General features: G+C 43.2%; 3 protein-coding genes across 5 annotated transcripts in view; 2 read left to right on the forward strand and 1 right to left on the reverse strand.

The window, feature by feature from the left end:
- mcama (melanoma cell adhesion molecule a) overlaps positions 1-3,412 on the reverse strand; it is an 81,240-nt gene extending 77,828 nt beyond the window's left edge. For both annotated transcript variants that reach the window (XM_080435531.1, XM_080435532.1), the window contains exon 1: positions 3,307-3,412. In XM_080435531.1, the coding sequence (XP_080291657.1) occupies positions 3,307-3,367 (61 nt within the window). In that variant the 5' untranslated portion in view covers positions 3,368-3,412. The remainder of the gene's footprint in view (positions 1-3,306) is intronic.
- Positions 3,413-4,291: 879 nt separating this feature from the next.
- The window catches only part of LOC308089991 (platelet-derived growth factor receptor beta-like), a 376,796-nt gene continuing 366,362 nt past the window's right edge, over positions 4,292-14,725 (forward strand). The window contains exon 1 of the mRNA XM_080435002.1: positions 4,292-4,301. The gene's annotated coding sequence lies outside the window, so the exon portion shown is untranslated. The remainder of the gene's footprint in view (positions 4,302-14,725) is intronic.
- LOC308090335 (uncharacterized protein) lies at positions 5,866-12,885 on the forward strand. 2 transcript variants are annotated; one of them, XM_080435460.1, is made up of 4 exons: positions 5,866-5,946; positions 7,051-7,122; positions 7,214-8,419; positions 8,972-12,885. In XM_080435460.1, exons 3-4 carry the CDS (start codon positions 8,128-8,130, stop codon positions 9,901-9,903), a joined length of 1,224 nt encoding a protein of 407 aa, XP_080291586.1. In that variant the 5' UTR covers positions 5,866-5,946; positions 7,051-7,122; positions 7,214-8,127; the 3' UTR covers positions 9,904-12,885. The 2 variants fall into 2 exon arrangements, with proteins under 2 accessions (XP_080291586.1, XP_080291585.1); XM_080435459.1 differs by having other exon boundaries at positions 7,214-12,885.

The following is a 14,725-nucleotide window of genomic DNA, read 5'->3' on the forward strand; positions in this document are numbered from 1 at the left end:
AGGTCTGTGAAAAGTGAAAACAGTCACACATGTACGGTTGCTTAATATATATTAGATAGTGATATTTTGGTCAAGGACCTTCTTCAAGCAAGGTGTTTGAGGGAAACGTTGTTAATAAATATTCAGCAAGTGCACAACAGTGTGAATTGTTTTAACTTTTCATAGATTGATTTACTTGGTCAATGCACCTGACACCAGGACCTTTTATTCAGCTGTGCAAATTGTCTTATCTGGGGTTAGGGTCTGCTAATCCTATGAAAGGAGTCATAGTTAAGTGCTACCTGATGAGGTTCTAGCACAAAAATCCTCTCTGCAGACTTCTCACCCAATCAATGGCAATGTACAGTATCGCTTTAAACTCCTGTTCTCCCAATGGAGATGTGTCGTTTTCGGTTTGGTTTTGGTTGGTTGTGGCATATTGAAATCTAACTGAAGGCACAGAGGAAGTACTGCTCGTGGCCAATGAAGGTCACTACTCCAGCAAACTTGCAAACTTGTATAGTATCCCTTTAAGCTATAAAGCTGAGCTGACCTATAAATAATCTATGAAACAAATAAATGATTGTTGTCTACACATTTACAGGAGCAAAAGTTATTACCTTAAAGCTATGACACTTTCCAACTTGGCTCTCCATTACCAACTGGAAGTGGCTGAGGTTGGACCTCTACTTTCCTGCCTGCTGGCTCAATGCTGGGCCTTACAGGAGAACTACAGCAGCACCAGCCGGAGGCCACACACCATGGAGCTAGTTTTGGACCAAAGGAGCACTTCTTAGAAAAGGGGCTGCCTTCCACCCTGTGTGGATGACTATGGCAGGAGAGACCTCATGCATACTGGAATAACTGGCTTTTGGGATTGGACCTCTGCTGATTCGGTGAGCCATAACTCATAAGTCTGTTGGCTGACCAGTCAGCCAGAAAGTCACCAAAGTGGAACCAAACAAGGGGTGGCCTGGCAGTTCATCCAGTCAGAGTGCATACCACACAGAGAACCTCTATATCTTTCCTGCCTCTCTGCATTGTGCTGGGCAATAAAGCAGAAATGTCATAAAATAATCTTTAGAATTGGGCGCAAACAACTTGATAGATAATTACGTGCCTCGCATGGGCCCGGCTTTTTGTTCTTTTCAGTTCTGTTGTTTTCACCATAAAAGCCCCCTGGCTGTTGCTCAACAGGGAACAGCATCTCTTGTATTCATGTTTCAATACTGTTCAACAACACTGTTCTTACAAGGCTTGGGTGATACATACTTACTATATCTGCCCTTTCCCTTTGCACTATACCACCAGAATACAAATGGCAAACATACATTCTTTAGGATCAATAAAAGTCAGTCTACATGAACTGAAGAATATATATGGATTTCTTATCATCTTTAGGACGGACTGATTTCCATGCGGGAGCAATGCTTTTAGTCAGAAATTGTATTTGAGGTAAGTGCTCTCATGATGTATTAGGGAGCCGATTCTTTCTAACAATGGTTGTTTTTGAAGGCTTCTCAAAGGACCAGGGTCTCTGTCACTGTGGTCAATAGCTTAATCCAAAAACAGACGGCTTTACTCAGTCTGTGACAGAGGAGAGGAGGAAATGAGGATTACATGGACATGACCCAATTAAGGCAAGGTTAGACAAGGGGAAAAAAGGGATTTAAGAGAAAAAGAGGGATAAGGGCAGGCTGGAGTGAGCGCTGCCCTCCTGAGGTGGTAGATGCAGGGTAAGGTTTCATTCAAGCACAATGAATGTACTATATATATATATATATATATATATATATATATATATATATATATATATACACACACACACACACACACACACACACACACACACACACACACACACACACACACACACATACAACTAGAACAGTGCACTAGTGTAACTGTATGATGGTTGAGGGCAGCAGTAGTAAATTATCAATTTCAGTATTACAATAAGTCTGTCATCAATATAAAACATAGGCTACTCATCATAAATATGCATGATGCTGATGGGGGAAGCTATATTATTTTCAGAATTCTTGCATCACATATTGGGGACACACACCAGCAAGCACTTCATACTAACTACACATTGTCCTATAGCTCCAAAGAGTGTAATTCACTGTCAACACCACCAGCACATGCGTCTCACGAGTGAGAAGTGAGTTACACCGACATTGGTGACTTATTGAAGTATGTCACTTCAGAAGTGGATGAATCAGAATCCCCAGATATTTGCCTGGCTGTACACATTCACAATATTGAGAGTAAGCATTTGTCACAAGGAGGTGCCATGACCAATATTCCAAATGTGGCCAACGCAAACAAACCGCAAACACTTAAAAAGCATCATGCCATCCTCTCTCCATTGTGCAACAGGAGACCCACTGTCGAAACTGCACATGCGACCCCTAGCGGCACTGAATTCGACAGGTCTCTGAAGTCGGTGTAGCACGTGACCACTGACTCTCAATCCAAGCAGTGTAATCAAGAAGTGGGCTATACGCGTAATTGTAATGTAGCTACTGTTGATAGTATAAAAACACTTATTTACAAAAGCAATATAGAATCTAGACTTAGGCCATAATTGGAATTGGGATTTCCATATAGTTTAGTCAAGAAGTGCAAATAAATAATACATAATATCTAGTCAATTCTACAACTACAAATGATGAAACTCAGGTCTGGTGGGTGCGTTGTTATGCACAAAAACTCAACTGGACAATCATGACACTAACGTCCAGCGGCACATTTGTGATAATAAGCCTTCAATTAAAAGTCAATTAGGCTTTTAGTTGAAACAACTGTACACGGAGTTCAAACGAACACATTTGTCATGTAAAATTATCTTTGTAAAAACCGAAAATATATAAAAAACATTAATAGGTTTTTAAGAGGGTCAACTTTAAGGTATAAAAGGCCAGAGAACATCATGAAAATGTGAACAAATTCAATTTCGCTTGAGCGCCACTTTGCAAACTAAACAAGACGAGAGGTAAAATTAACAATTAGTCATTAGGACGAAACTATATCCCACTGTTTAACAGTGTGATATATTTTCCTCATATCAATGACTACATTGTTAGTTTTACGACTGTTTCGTTTAGAAACAACAACACAAATGCATGTCTGTATCAACAACAACACACTTTCGTGTCGCAGCATCCTTCAGACAGACAAAAAACCACGTTGGTTGGTTCAACTGCGACACGCGCGCATCTCATCCCATTGAAACTGCTCAGTACGCTCCAAAACTTTACAACAAAGTACACTTTAAAATTGCATTTCATTTCATATTTCCTTGTCCTGTGTGACTGTACTCACCACCGCTGCAGGTCAGGGAACACACGTGTAGAAGAAGCAGAAATACACAGTTGAAAGCCATGGTGTTTATGTTGTGTTGTTGCTTGCTGTAGGCTACTCTTCCTAGATACAGTCCACAATGAAGTGGAGGTAGAGAGACGGAGTCAGTGTGATGAGGAGAGGGAGGGAGGGAAGGAGGCAGGGAGGGGGGGGGGGGCGGGGGGTAGGAGGCAGTGGTGGAAAAAGTACTCAAATGTTTTACTTAAGTAAAAGTATCAATACTGCAATGTAGAAATAAGTAAAATATCGGTGTTTACAATAAAAGTAAAAGTATTTGCATTAAAAATGTACTTGATTTTACTGTACATATATATTTTACATTTTTCTTATTTTTCATTTCTAAACTGTTTATATGATGTTCTGCATAGTAGTGTATATCTGTCTGTCATTTAATGTCATTGCATTGAGTACAAAAGGACCCCAATTGAAACAAGCCAGTGGCTTTCTCGCCTTCTTGGGTTTTTTTAAATCCTATTTAGTTGACCTTGTATTTAAACTGTACTTTCATGTGATCTTTTCTGCAAACTTCTAAATAAAGTATTCAATCAATCAAACCACTTAAAGTACCAAAAGTAGAAAGTACTCAATATACAAAATGTATATTTAAAAAAAAAAGAAAATAGACCCAAACTAGTGAAAATAGCATTGTGAGCTTGTAGATCTTCTCTTTTCAAATGGCCGAATGTATGGGCTGAAGTGGTTAATGTATTATTTTGTAATAATAATAAAAATCTACAAGGTAACTTGTAACTAAAGTTTTCAAATCATTCTAGTGGAGTAAAAGTACAATATTTGCCTTTGATATGTACACATGCTATACTATATACACTATATACATAGTTGAAAGTGGTGGTGTTGATGTTATGTTGTTGCTGTACTCTCCTAGATAAAGTCCACAATGAAGTGGAGGTAGAGGGAAGGAGTCAGTGTGGTGGTGAGGAGAGAGGAGGAGAGCAGTGGTGTTGGTTGGTTGTGGCATGGTTGAGTAAGTAACTAAGTACATTTACTCAAGTACTGTACTTAAGTACAATTTTGAGGTATTTTTACTTACTGGAGTATTTCCAATGTTCAATGCTTCAAACATTTTAGTACTTTTGATGCCAATACTTTTGTACTTTTACTCAAGTAACATTTTGAACACAGGCCTTTTACTTGTAGTATTTTTATATTGTGGTATTGCTACTTTAACTGAAGTAAAATATCTGAGTACTTGTTCCTCCACCACTGGAGGAGAGTCAAGTTGCACAAAAGTCAAGATACGACGCGTTGTTAAGCTTGCAGATCAGTTCTTTTTGGCAAGCGACGCGGTTGAACGTCGAAATATAATTCAGGCTTAAATTAGGCTTCAGTCTGGATTTTTCTTTTTCTTTTGGCTTCTGTCTCTGTAGGAGAGAAAATTGAGGGGAGGGGGATCAAAGTCTCTGCCCTACACTGGATGTGTTTTCATTCATGGTATAAAAGTCCTGTGCACCAGTAGTAATAGGCTACGCACACCATCTCATTCCTGTTAAAATGGTATAGGCCTTTAGACAGCAGGCTAGCTGTAAAAGTCTCAAGTTCTGAACTGTTAGGTTTGTGTTTCTTTGGAATTCTAAAATATACATGTATATATAAATATGTACTTAAGCAATATTTGTGGGGTTGCAACATGAACCTACAGGCAGGAGAACAGTCACAAGTTTCACAACCAATCCACTGCTTTCACTGCTTTCACTTTAGGAATCCTGATATGCAGATACTTACGGAGCCCCTTAGGGGACATTACTAGGTAGATTGTTTTAAGGGTAGGTACATTATTTTAAGAGCTAGGTAGATTGTTTTAAGGGTAGGTACATTATTTTAAGAGCTGGTGGTTTATGTTTTCTGGTATGGAAAAAAAAAACATAGGCTATAACATTTTTTTTGAGGGATGAGTTTTTTTTTTTGAGGGATGAGTTTTTTTTTTTGAGGGATGAGTTTTTTTTTTTGAGGGATGAGTTTTTTTTTTTGAGGGATGAGTTTTTTTTTTGAGGGATGAGTTTTTTTTTTTGAGGGATGAGTTTTTTTTTTTTGAGGGATGAGTTTTTTTTTTTGAGGGATGAGTTTATTTTTTTGAGGGATGAGTTTTTTTTTTTGAGGGATGAGTTTTTTTTTTTTGAGGGATGAGTTTTTTTTTTTGAGGGATGAGTTTTTTTTTTAAAAGAGGGATGAGTTTTTTTTTTTAGGAGGGATGAGTTTTTTTTTTAAAAGAGGGATGAGTTTTTTTTTTAGGAGGGATGAGTTTTTTTTTTAAGAGGGATGAGTTTTTTTTTTAGGTTAGTTTTTTTTTTCATGCATGACATAAAAAAAAAACTTTGAAAAAAAAAAAAAAACTTGGACCAAAAAAAAATATTATACCTATCTTGAAAATAAAACCTCTCCTTTTCAAAGTCGCTATTTATAGCATTTATAGCACTATAAATAGCATTTTATTTTATTTTGAAGGACAGGCCGTCCGTCAAAGGAGTTCCGGGTAAGTACGTCCCTTCCTCTTTGACCAAACTTGGTCACCGGACTTTCCACTCTCCACCACGGAGGAAATAGCTGGTCAGCTAACGTTTACTTGTTTACAAGGAAATTATTGTAAGTGATAATATGCTCTCATTAATCTACCGCTATCTGGGATAATGAATGAATGAATGAATGCTTGTGTACAGCTTGCTTACTAACGTTAGCCATTATGCTAGCTAACGCTAACATTAGCACCGTTAGCTCCATGGGTAGCACCCAGCTAGCACTGGCACTCAACGCCAAACCCACTACGTTAATGTACGTTGCCGATCATATTTATGTTGTATATGGAGTGCAGCGTTTCAAAGTGATTTAATTCTAGGGAAAGAATGTCATCATATTGGCTAGCAGCTGACAGGCGCAAGCTAGCATAGCTGAGCTATTGTATACGTTCGTGTTCTATCACATACATAACGTTGACATCGAAAATAGCAGATCTATAAGTTCACAACATGTTGCGTCCGCGACGCGCTGTGAGCTTGTAGATCTGCTATTTTTGGGGCCGACAACGTTGTGCGATGTAGCATATACCTACTGTAGCTTATTGAGGTGTTGTTGCTATTCTGTACTGTACTTGTAGCTTAATGAGGTGCTGTTGCTATACTCTACTGTACATGTAGCTTAATGAGGTGTTGTTGCTATACTCTACTGTACATGTAGCGTAATGTGGTGTTGTTGCTATACTGTACTGTACATGTAGCTTAATGAGGTTGTTGCTATGATACTTAACATTATTATTATAATGATGTACCGTGCATGTTCACATCATGTATACTTTACATTATTATTATTATTATTATTATTATTATTATTATTATTATTATTATGTACTGTGCATGTTCACATCATGTATACTTAACATTATTATTATAATGATGTACCGTGCATGGTCACATCATGTATACTTAACATTACTTGAGACCATTTTTCTTTTTTTACATGTTGGACAAAATAGCCAATTTTACATACATGTGTTTGGTGAGGTGGAATGCTGTGCGACGAATGGGAAAAGTTAGAGGACGACAGGATTAAAAAGTTGCACTCATCTTAGCTAGGTTGAAGGACAAATCCTCACATACTGTACATTCAGCAGTATTAGGGATGTGTTGTAAACACATTGATTAAAATAAATTAATAAATGGAGTGTAATTGTTTTGTATTTGGCCACCACTGCAGACTGCAGATGGGACAAATTCAATCCAAGCCATAATCAAAGAGTTGCCGCATCTAGTGGACACTCAAGGCATGGTGAGCTTACATCTCACAGAATAAGTTTAGTACAGACTAAATCGATTATTGTTTGTGCCTTACACATTTTTTTGTCTTTACCTGTCTGTAGATTTCTCATGATTTTCGATGTTAAATCCTGAGTGTACTGGGAGATGAACCCTGAATTCTCCGCGAAGATCACTCACATGGCCGGCCAGGAAGGAGAAGACGGGTGACCTTTGCGTCAACATACAGTAGATTTGCTCTCAGCAGGTATTAACATAGAGCTCACATATTCCGGGAGCAGTATGGGTTAGCGCCCCAGCCTTGGTCTCCAGCCTTGGTCTTCCGTGAGGAAGAAGCCCAACAAACAGTTGGATCATGCAGACACATTTTTTTGTAATATAGCCTAATATATAAGTTGGCATAAGATATTGATAGCTAATTGCAGTGACATTATTTTAATGCTGTTTAAGGGAAGGCATGTGTGTTCCACCTACATGTGCATTCACACTCATGTTCAGTAACTTTGGACTCAGACTCAGTTAATGTGGACTCTATTTGGACTTGAGCACTGCTGGGGAATTGACTCCACCTAGACTCCAGATATAGTGACTTGACTACAGCACTGGAGCTTTGGAGTTCAATTTAACCTGTTGTATCAACTTGTAATAATCTTGTTCTTTCCTCTCTTTTCTTTTCTTCTTCAGCCTGTGACAAACCTGGTGCAGTAAATGACCGCAGCAACCACAGAGTATCCATATGTTTTTATGCTAGGGGAGGGGCATCAGTGTTCCCAAGCTTATGTGATAATAAATGGGGCGGCCTTGGCGCACCCATCTCTTTTGGGTGATGGGTGTTTTAATGGAGTTGGTACAATGTATGTTCAGGAGGAAGACTATGCCTTCAAGCTATGAGATTGTTACTAACCTTGCCCCTCACTCTACTCCCATGATCTATTTCCATTCCTAGCTCACTCTCTAGGTTACAAGCTTGATCGATCACCATGGTAACTGAGTCAACTCCGCCCTCGATTTATCTGCCATGGTAACCGATCACAGCTCCACCCTTGCCACTCACAAGCCAATCCGCGATTGGACCGTGATATCACTCAAAAAGGCATTAAGAGAGAAGAGCGTCGCTTTTTCCAGCACCGCAAACAAAGGACAACTTTTTCATCTTTACACCACAGCAGCGAGAGTTTCCTCTTCTCCAGCGGGACCTTCACAGGCGCGCCATGATGACGTCAGACAGCCGGCACGGGGTCCATCTACCAGCAGACACGACGGCAGCAGAGCGGACACTACAACGCCCGCTCGAAACACACGTTCATCAGGTGAGCCTGTGTTGTTTCCTATTAATGCAAACCATCCACCAGCATTGTCCATAATTACACAAGATATTCGCCAATCGAATTCATCTCCACCTACAGGTCGCACTCTGCTGAGCCGCCTCAGACCCCCAACTCAAGCAGAGGAGACCAGGCTTGTTCCCACTACCCCCATGCATCTCCCTCCACCCCCTGTGCCTGCTCCCCTCCCCTCCTTCCCTACCTTTAATCCTCTTTCCCCCATCCCTTCCCCCTCTTACCAAAACCCTCTGCAAAGGTTTTCACCCCCGTCAATGCAGGCTTCACTGTCATCCCACCCCCCTGCACAATCATCCAACTTCCCCCACACTTCTGTCTCTTTTTCTGTTTCCGTCCCCGAGGCCGCTAGCCAGCCCAACACCCAGATGGCTATCGCACGGGGCCGGCTAGCACCTTCACCCCCCACTCAGGTGCCCCCCCAAACAGCCATCGGCATCCTGAGCAACTTAACTCTCTCTTCTTTCCCTCCCTCCCCCGCCCTTGTGTTTCCAACCCCCCCCTTTTCTCTCTCCTCCGCAGTCGCAGCCCAGGTGCCACTGAACGCGCTGGCCCTCAACCCACAACCCATATCCAACCACCTCCGTCAACAAATCATCCAGGGTATGGACATCGACCTCTCTGCAATTCTAAAACCATCCACCCACACCTTCCAACCCCGGACAGTCGACTGCGGAGGCATCTCGATCACCCTCCGAGACCTTTCATCCACTGCCCCACCCCACAACACCCTCACCTGCACCAAATTCACCCTAGCCTTCTCAATTTTCAGAAATGTCATCTGCTCCCTATTCCCCCACAGAAGGCAAGAGCTAGACGACTACCTTTCCCTAATCATGGACATGGCAGTGCGGTTTGGTGGCACCTTATTTTATGAATACCATCGGCAGTTCGCAGCGAGGGCGGCTGCCCGTATCCAACAGTGGAACCTCGCTACCTACTGGGGAGCGCTGGACATAGAACTTTACAGCCGGCTGTTCACAGGCAGCGCCGCCATAGCATGCAACATCTGCGGCTGCCCCTCCCACCCCACCACCGACTGCGTGCTCACCGCACACCAGCCTGCACCTGTAGCCCAACCTAAAAGAGAGCCAGCAGCCCCAGTTCATTATTACAATCGCCCCACCCCATTCTCCATCCCTCCATCAGTCCCCGCCCTCATGGGAATAGGAACACAACAGTACCAGCCAGGCCGGGACAAGCGATCCAAACCCGGCCGCCCCATCGCCCAACCAGCCTCCTCTCAAGCCACGGACAAGCGTGGCAGGAAGATTATGTTTGTAGGCTCCCGCATGCTATGCAATAATTTCAACGATGCAGGATGCGACTCATCATTTTGCAAGCTCCTGCACGTATGCACCTACTGCGGAGGAGCCCATGCCCGCCACATGCCCCCACAACCCAACCAAACCTTCCAAAAGTTGACTGTCGCACCATCTGGCCACCCCCATTAACATCCCTGCCCTGGCCAAGGAGCTCGCATTCCACCCAGACCCCACATTCGTCCATTTTTTCATTGACGGTCTCAATCATGGTTTTTCACCCGGCCTCATCACACTTCCCGATCATTCCCACTCTTGCAATAACCTCCAGTCCGCACTAACAGAACCTGAAATCGTCACCACCCTGCTTGAGAAAGAAGTCAAGCAAGGGTTCATGATCGGTCCGTTCGATTCCCCCCCATTCCCCATCTACCGCATCAGCCCAATAGGAGTGGCCACTAGGAAGTATTCAGGGAAGAAAAGATTAATTATCGATCTATCTTCCCCACACGGTTCATCCATCCCCAGTATTAATAGCCTCATCCCCAGTGCAGATTTCACACTTCATTATTCAACCGTTGATCATGCCATTGCCCTGATCCGGCTGCCTGGCTATCAAAAGCCAACATCACGTCTGCCTTCAAAGTCCTCCACCTCCACCCAGACTCATGGCACCTTTTCGGCGTCTGCTGGCAGTCAAAATTTTATTTTGCAGTAATTTGGCTGTAAAAGTAGCCCAAAACTTTTCGACAATCTCTCAGAGCTCCTTTGCTGGATATTAAGCAACAATTACCGCATCCCGCACCTAGTCCATCTCCTGGATGACTTCCTCACAGTCGACCCCCCATCAGCCCCCCCCGCACGCAGTATCACGTGCCTCAAGACCGCTTTTGCGGCACTCGGAGTTCCCCTGGCCGATGAAAAAACAGTAGGTCCATTTTAAAAAATTGAATTCTTAGGAATCAATTTGGACTCCATCTCATTTCAAGCCTCACTCCCTACAGAGAAACTAGACCGTATTACACTACTCATTTCCAATTTTCTACAAATCACATCCTGCACCAAGCAGCAACTACTTCAGTTACTAGGTCACCTCAATTTCGCCACTAGAATCATCCCACAAGGCCGTTCATTTATTTCCCACCTCCTCCACCTCGCTGCATCCGTGCTATCCCTCCACCATCATATCATGTTAGACCTAGAATGCCGCTCAGAGCTTAGGCTCTGGCACCTCCTGTTATCCAACTGGAATGGCATTTCTTTTTTCTACAACGATTTCCACTCCTCACCAGAGGATTTGCAATTATACACCGATGCAGCGCCCTCTGTAGGTTTCGGGGGTTACTACAGAGGGAGATGGTTTGCAGATAATTGGCCCTTAGATTTTGTTTCCCCCCCGTTCGACACCGCCCACTCTTCAGCTTTGTTCGAATTATATCCAATCATTGTCGCGGCCTCTCTTTGGGGCCATGAATGGACCAGCCGCTCTGTTCTCATACACTCCGATAACCAGTCCACAGTCCACATCATCAATAAAGGTCGGTCAGCATCACTACCCATCATGGCTCTTCTCAGGCGTCTAACATGGCTCTCAGTCACCAATAACTTCATAATCCGAGCAGCCCATGTCCCAGGTTACCACAACACGGTAGCTGATTCACTCTCACGTTTCTCCTTCCAAAGATTCAGAGCCTTGGCACCATCCGCAGACCTCCACCCGACTCCAGTTCCTTCATTTTCCGAGATGACCTTCCCATAAACCATTCTCTCCATAACCTGGTATCCATCTCCCAAAATCACATCCTGCAAGGTATAGCTCCCTCCACACTCTCCTCCTACTGGACAGCTTGGAACAATTTCCAATCCTTTCACTCTACAGCCTGCCATTTCCGTCTCTGGACCTCGTTACACTCACCTCCTACATCAGCTACAGCCATTCTTCTCGGGCCATGCATCCACCAACCATCCGCGTCTATCTATCAGGTATACATTTTATTACTAAGCTCCTAACAGGAGCACCTCACCCCTTTGCCCAGCACTCACACGTCACCCTGCTCCTTTAGAGCCTGAGAAGGAACAAGCCACGTAATCCTCCAGGCCGCCAACCTATTACCTCTGATGTTCTCGCAGGATGCATCAACATACTCCGCTCTGGCTATGTAAACCCATCTGTAGACTCCACACTGGAAGCAATGTTTCTCTTAGCTTTCTTTGGGTTTCTAAGATGTTCAGAATTCACTACCTCTAATTCTACATTCATTCCTCACTACCATCCCTGTTTATCTGATCTGACCATTCCAGATTCCTCCACACTAGTATTCTTGCTAAAACATAGCAAAACAGACCAATTCGGCAGAACAACGCCAATTTACATGTTTAAACTCAACTCCTACCTCAGCCCTTACGAACCCTTGGTCCATCACCTCCATACCAGGCACTCCTCCCACGCCTCTCCTTCCGACCCGTTATTTACCACTGATACCGGTTCAGTCGCGACCCGTCACTGGTTCCTCTACCACCTCCGGCAAGTTCTGACCAAGGCCGGATATCCCGCAGGTAACTTCTCCGGCCATTCGTTCCGAATCGGTGCTGCTTCTTCTGCATCTAGAAGAGGCATCACCGACCACACCGTCCAACTCCTAGGGCGTTGGACTTCCCAAGCATACCACACTTACATTAGAACCAATGTCCAAGACCTCAGGAACGCCCACACATCCATGGTCCAGTAAATGTTCTAATTAATGTCTGACTAATTATGCTTTCTCTTTTGGGATCTCGAGTGATGGTGCGTCCACAGATTACTGCCAAGACGGACGCCTATCTCCTCAGACCCTCTCCATTCCCCTGGAGCCCCATGGTTATGCCTCCCCCCTCTCTGGGCTTCACGCGCCCTTCCACCCCTCATCAGGGCTACGCCCTTCCTCCCCCACCAGGGCTACGCCCTTCCTCCCCCACCAGGGCTTTGCCCTTCCCTCCCCCAGGGCCGCGCCCCCACTGGGCCCCGTCCTTCATCCCTCCCCAGGGCTACGACGCCCTCCGTCCCACACTCCCATTTGCGCCCCTTATCCAGGCTTCACATGCCCCTTCATCCCCACCTCCCCTTCCTCTGTTCTCACTCCCTCAAGCTCACCTCACCCTAGCCATCCTCTCACCATCCTCACACCTTACATCCTTCACTTACCCTCCTCACTAGATAAATCGTACCCCTTGTCTTCACTTCCTCATCTTCACCCCCTTCCTCATCACCTCCCTGTCTACACATCATCTCCTCCTCCATCTCCACTCCTACATCCCCACCCCTAAAGCCTCCCTTCCTCCCCCCCCCCTTCCTTCCCTTCCCTTCCTTCCCTCCATCTCCTAATCCATGCATAACCAATTCCTTTCCTGACAGGTCCATCTCCTTCTTTTCTAAATAAAGAATGTTAAACAATGTTTGGTTTGAAGGCGTGGTCTGTACTCGTGAAAAGCATTTTATGTCTTCGATCTCAATTTCCCTGAAACCATGTTCCCAGGTTTGGGAGTTCATTCAGACTTTCATCTTTGACATCCCAGGAAGCGAATCCAATGCAGTTAAATTAATGAGATCTCAACTTGCTGTTATGTAGGATGACATTTTGTTAAGGTGCATGGAAGGAGCTAGTAGGCTTCCAAGATTTCAAAAATGGGTTACCCCCCACACCCCTGTTCAATGGTTCAAGTCATCCTGATGATAGTAAAGTACACTAGCTTCCAAGAGTTACCCCCCTCCAATGGTTTGAGTCTTTGTCATGTAAGCTAAGTATACTTCAAGTGCAAACGAAAAAAGTTTTTTAATTGGTCAATATTTTTTTGCCAAAGGCTTTCTGTTAGCAACATGAATGTGGGAATGTATGTCAGCATAGCATGAGATAAATGCAACATTTAGCATGTAATGACTTATGTAATGAACTAAGATATAGATGTTTTGTGGGGTAATACTATTCAACAGAGTTCAACGTGACATAAGCAATTGATAATGTAGGAAACAGCAGTCATGAACATGGCAAAGCACAAATGTCTATTTGTAATTCTTGTATGCACTTTTAATTTAAGCTGTCATTTATATCAGTGTGTATGTATATGTGTATAAATATATATGTGTGTGTGTGTGTGTATATATATGTACACACACACACACACACACACACACACACACACACACACACACACACACACACACACACACACACACACACACACACACACACACACACACACACACACACACACAGGACACGGTGCCAAGGTTACAACCTGACCTGACCATGTCTACAGCCAGCCATCTAAGAGGGCTTGAACAACACACCCAAAATGATGACACAGTGATGATGTGATGACACAGTTATTGCTGATGTATACATTTCTGCAAAGAGTGGCAAATAAAGACCCTGATTTTGTAGGCTATACGTGTTATTTCATGTACTTAACATGATTCTGTAGGCTACATGGTTGTTGTGATGATGAGGAGTTAAAGTGACCTATCTATTTGATGTATTTCAATAACTTCAATGACAACAGCTGTACCTGAGCATGTCAATGAATTAGAAAGATGACCCAAGACGACTCACCTCTGTGCATTCACATGCCATTTGAGGTACTTAATAGCTGCAATAGCAGAACATGACCCAAGATGATGAGACGATGATTAGCATGTTAATTAATTAGAAAGATGATTGTTAGAGTGAATCACCTCTCTTTCACTTGTAGAAGTTGGAAGTAAGTATAGAAGTAACTTATTTTTGATCAAAGTAGTTTTTCAATTCTGTAATCTCATTCACATAATATGGGCTCCAGCAGTAGTTAAATATGGTTATACTGTATACATGCATGCATGTATGTTTTTATTCTTTTTTAATTGGTAGAAGTGATTCTATAAATAGGCGAAGCTCTCTATAAGCCTATCTAGTTTTAGTTCTCCAATAGCTGCAATAGCAGAAGCATGAGGCATGTTAATGAATTAGAAAGATGGGGGCATTATATAGGGTATTTCGTCCCG

This window comes from Gymnoscopelus braueri (genome assembly GCF_963280865.1).
Source record: "Gymnoscopelus braueri genome assembly, chromosome: 8".
Lineage (NCBI taxonomy): Eukaryota > Metazoa > Chordata > Actinopteri > Myctophiformes > Myctophidae > Gymnoscopelus > Gymnoscopelus braueri.

Coding starts and splice junctions, on each gene's coding strand:
- LOC308090335 (XM_080435459.1), top strand. CDS start 8,128: ATGGTAACCGATCACAGCTCCACCCTTGCCACTCACAAGCCAATCCGC.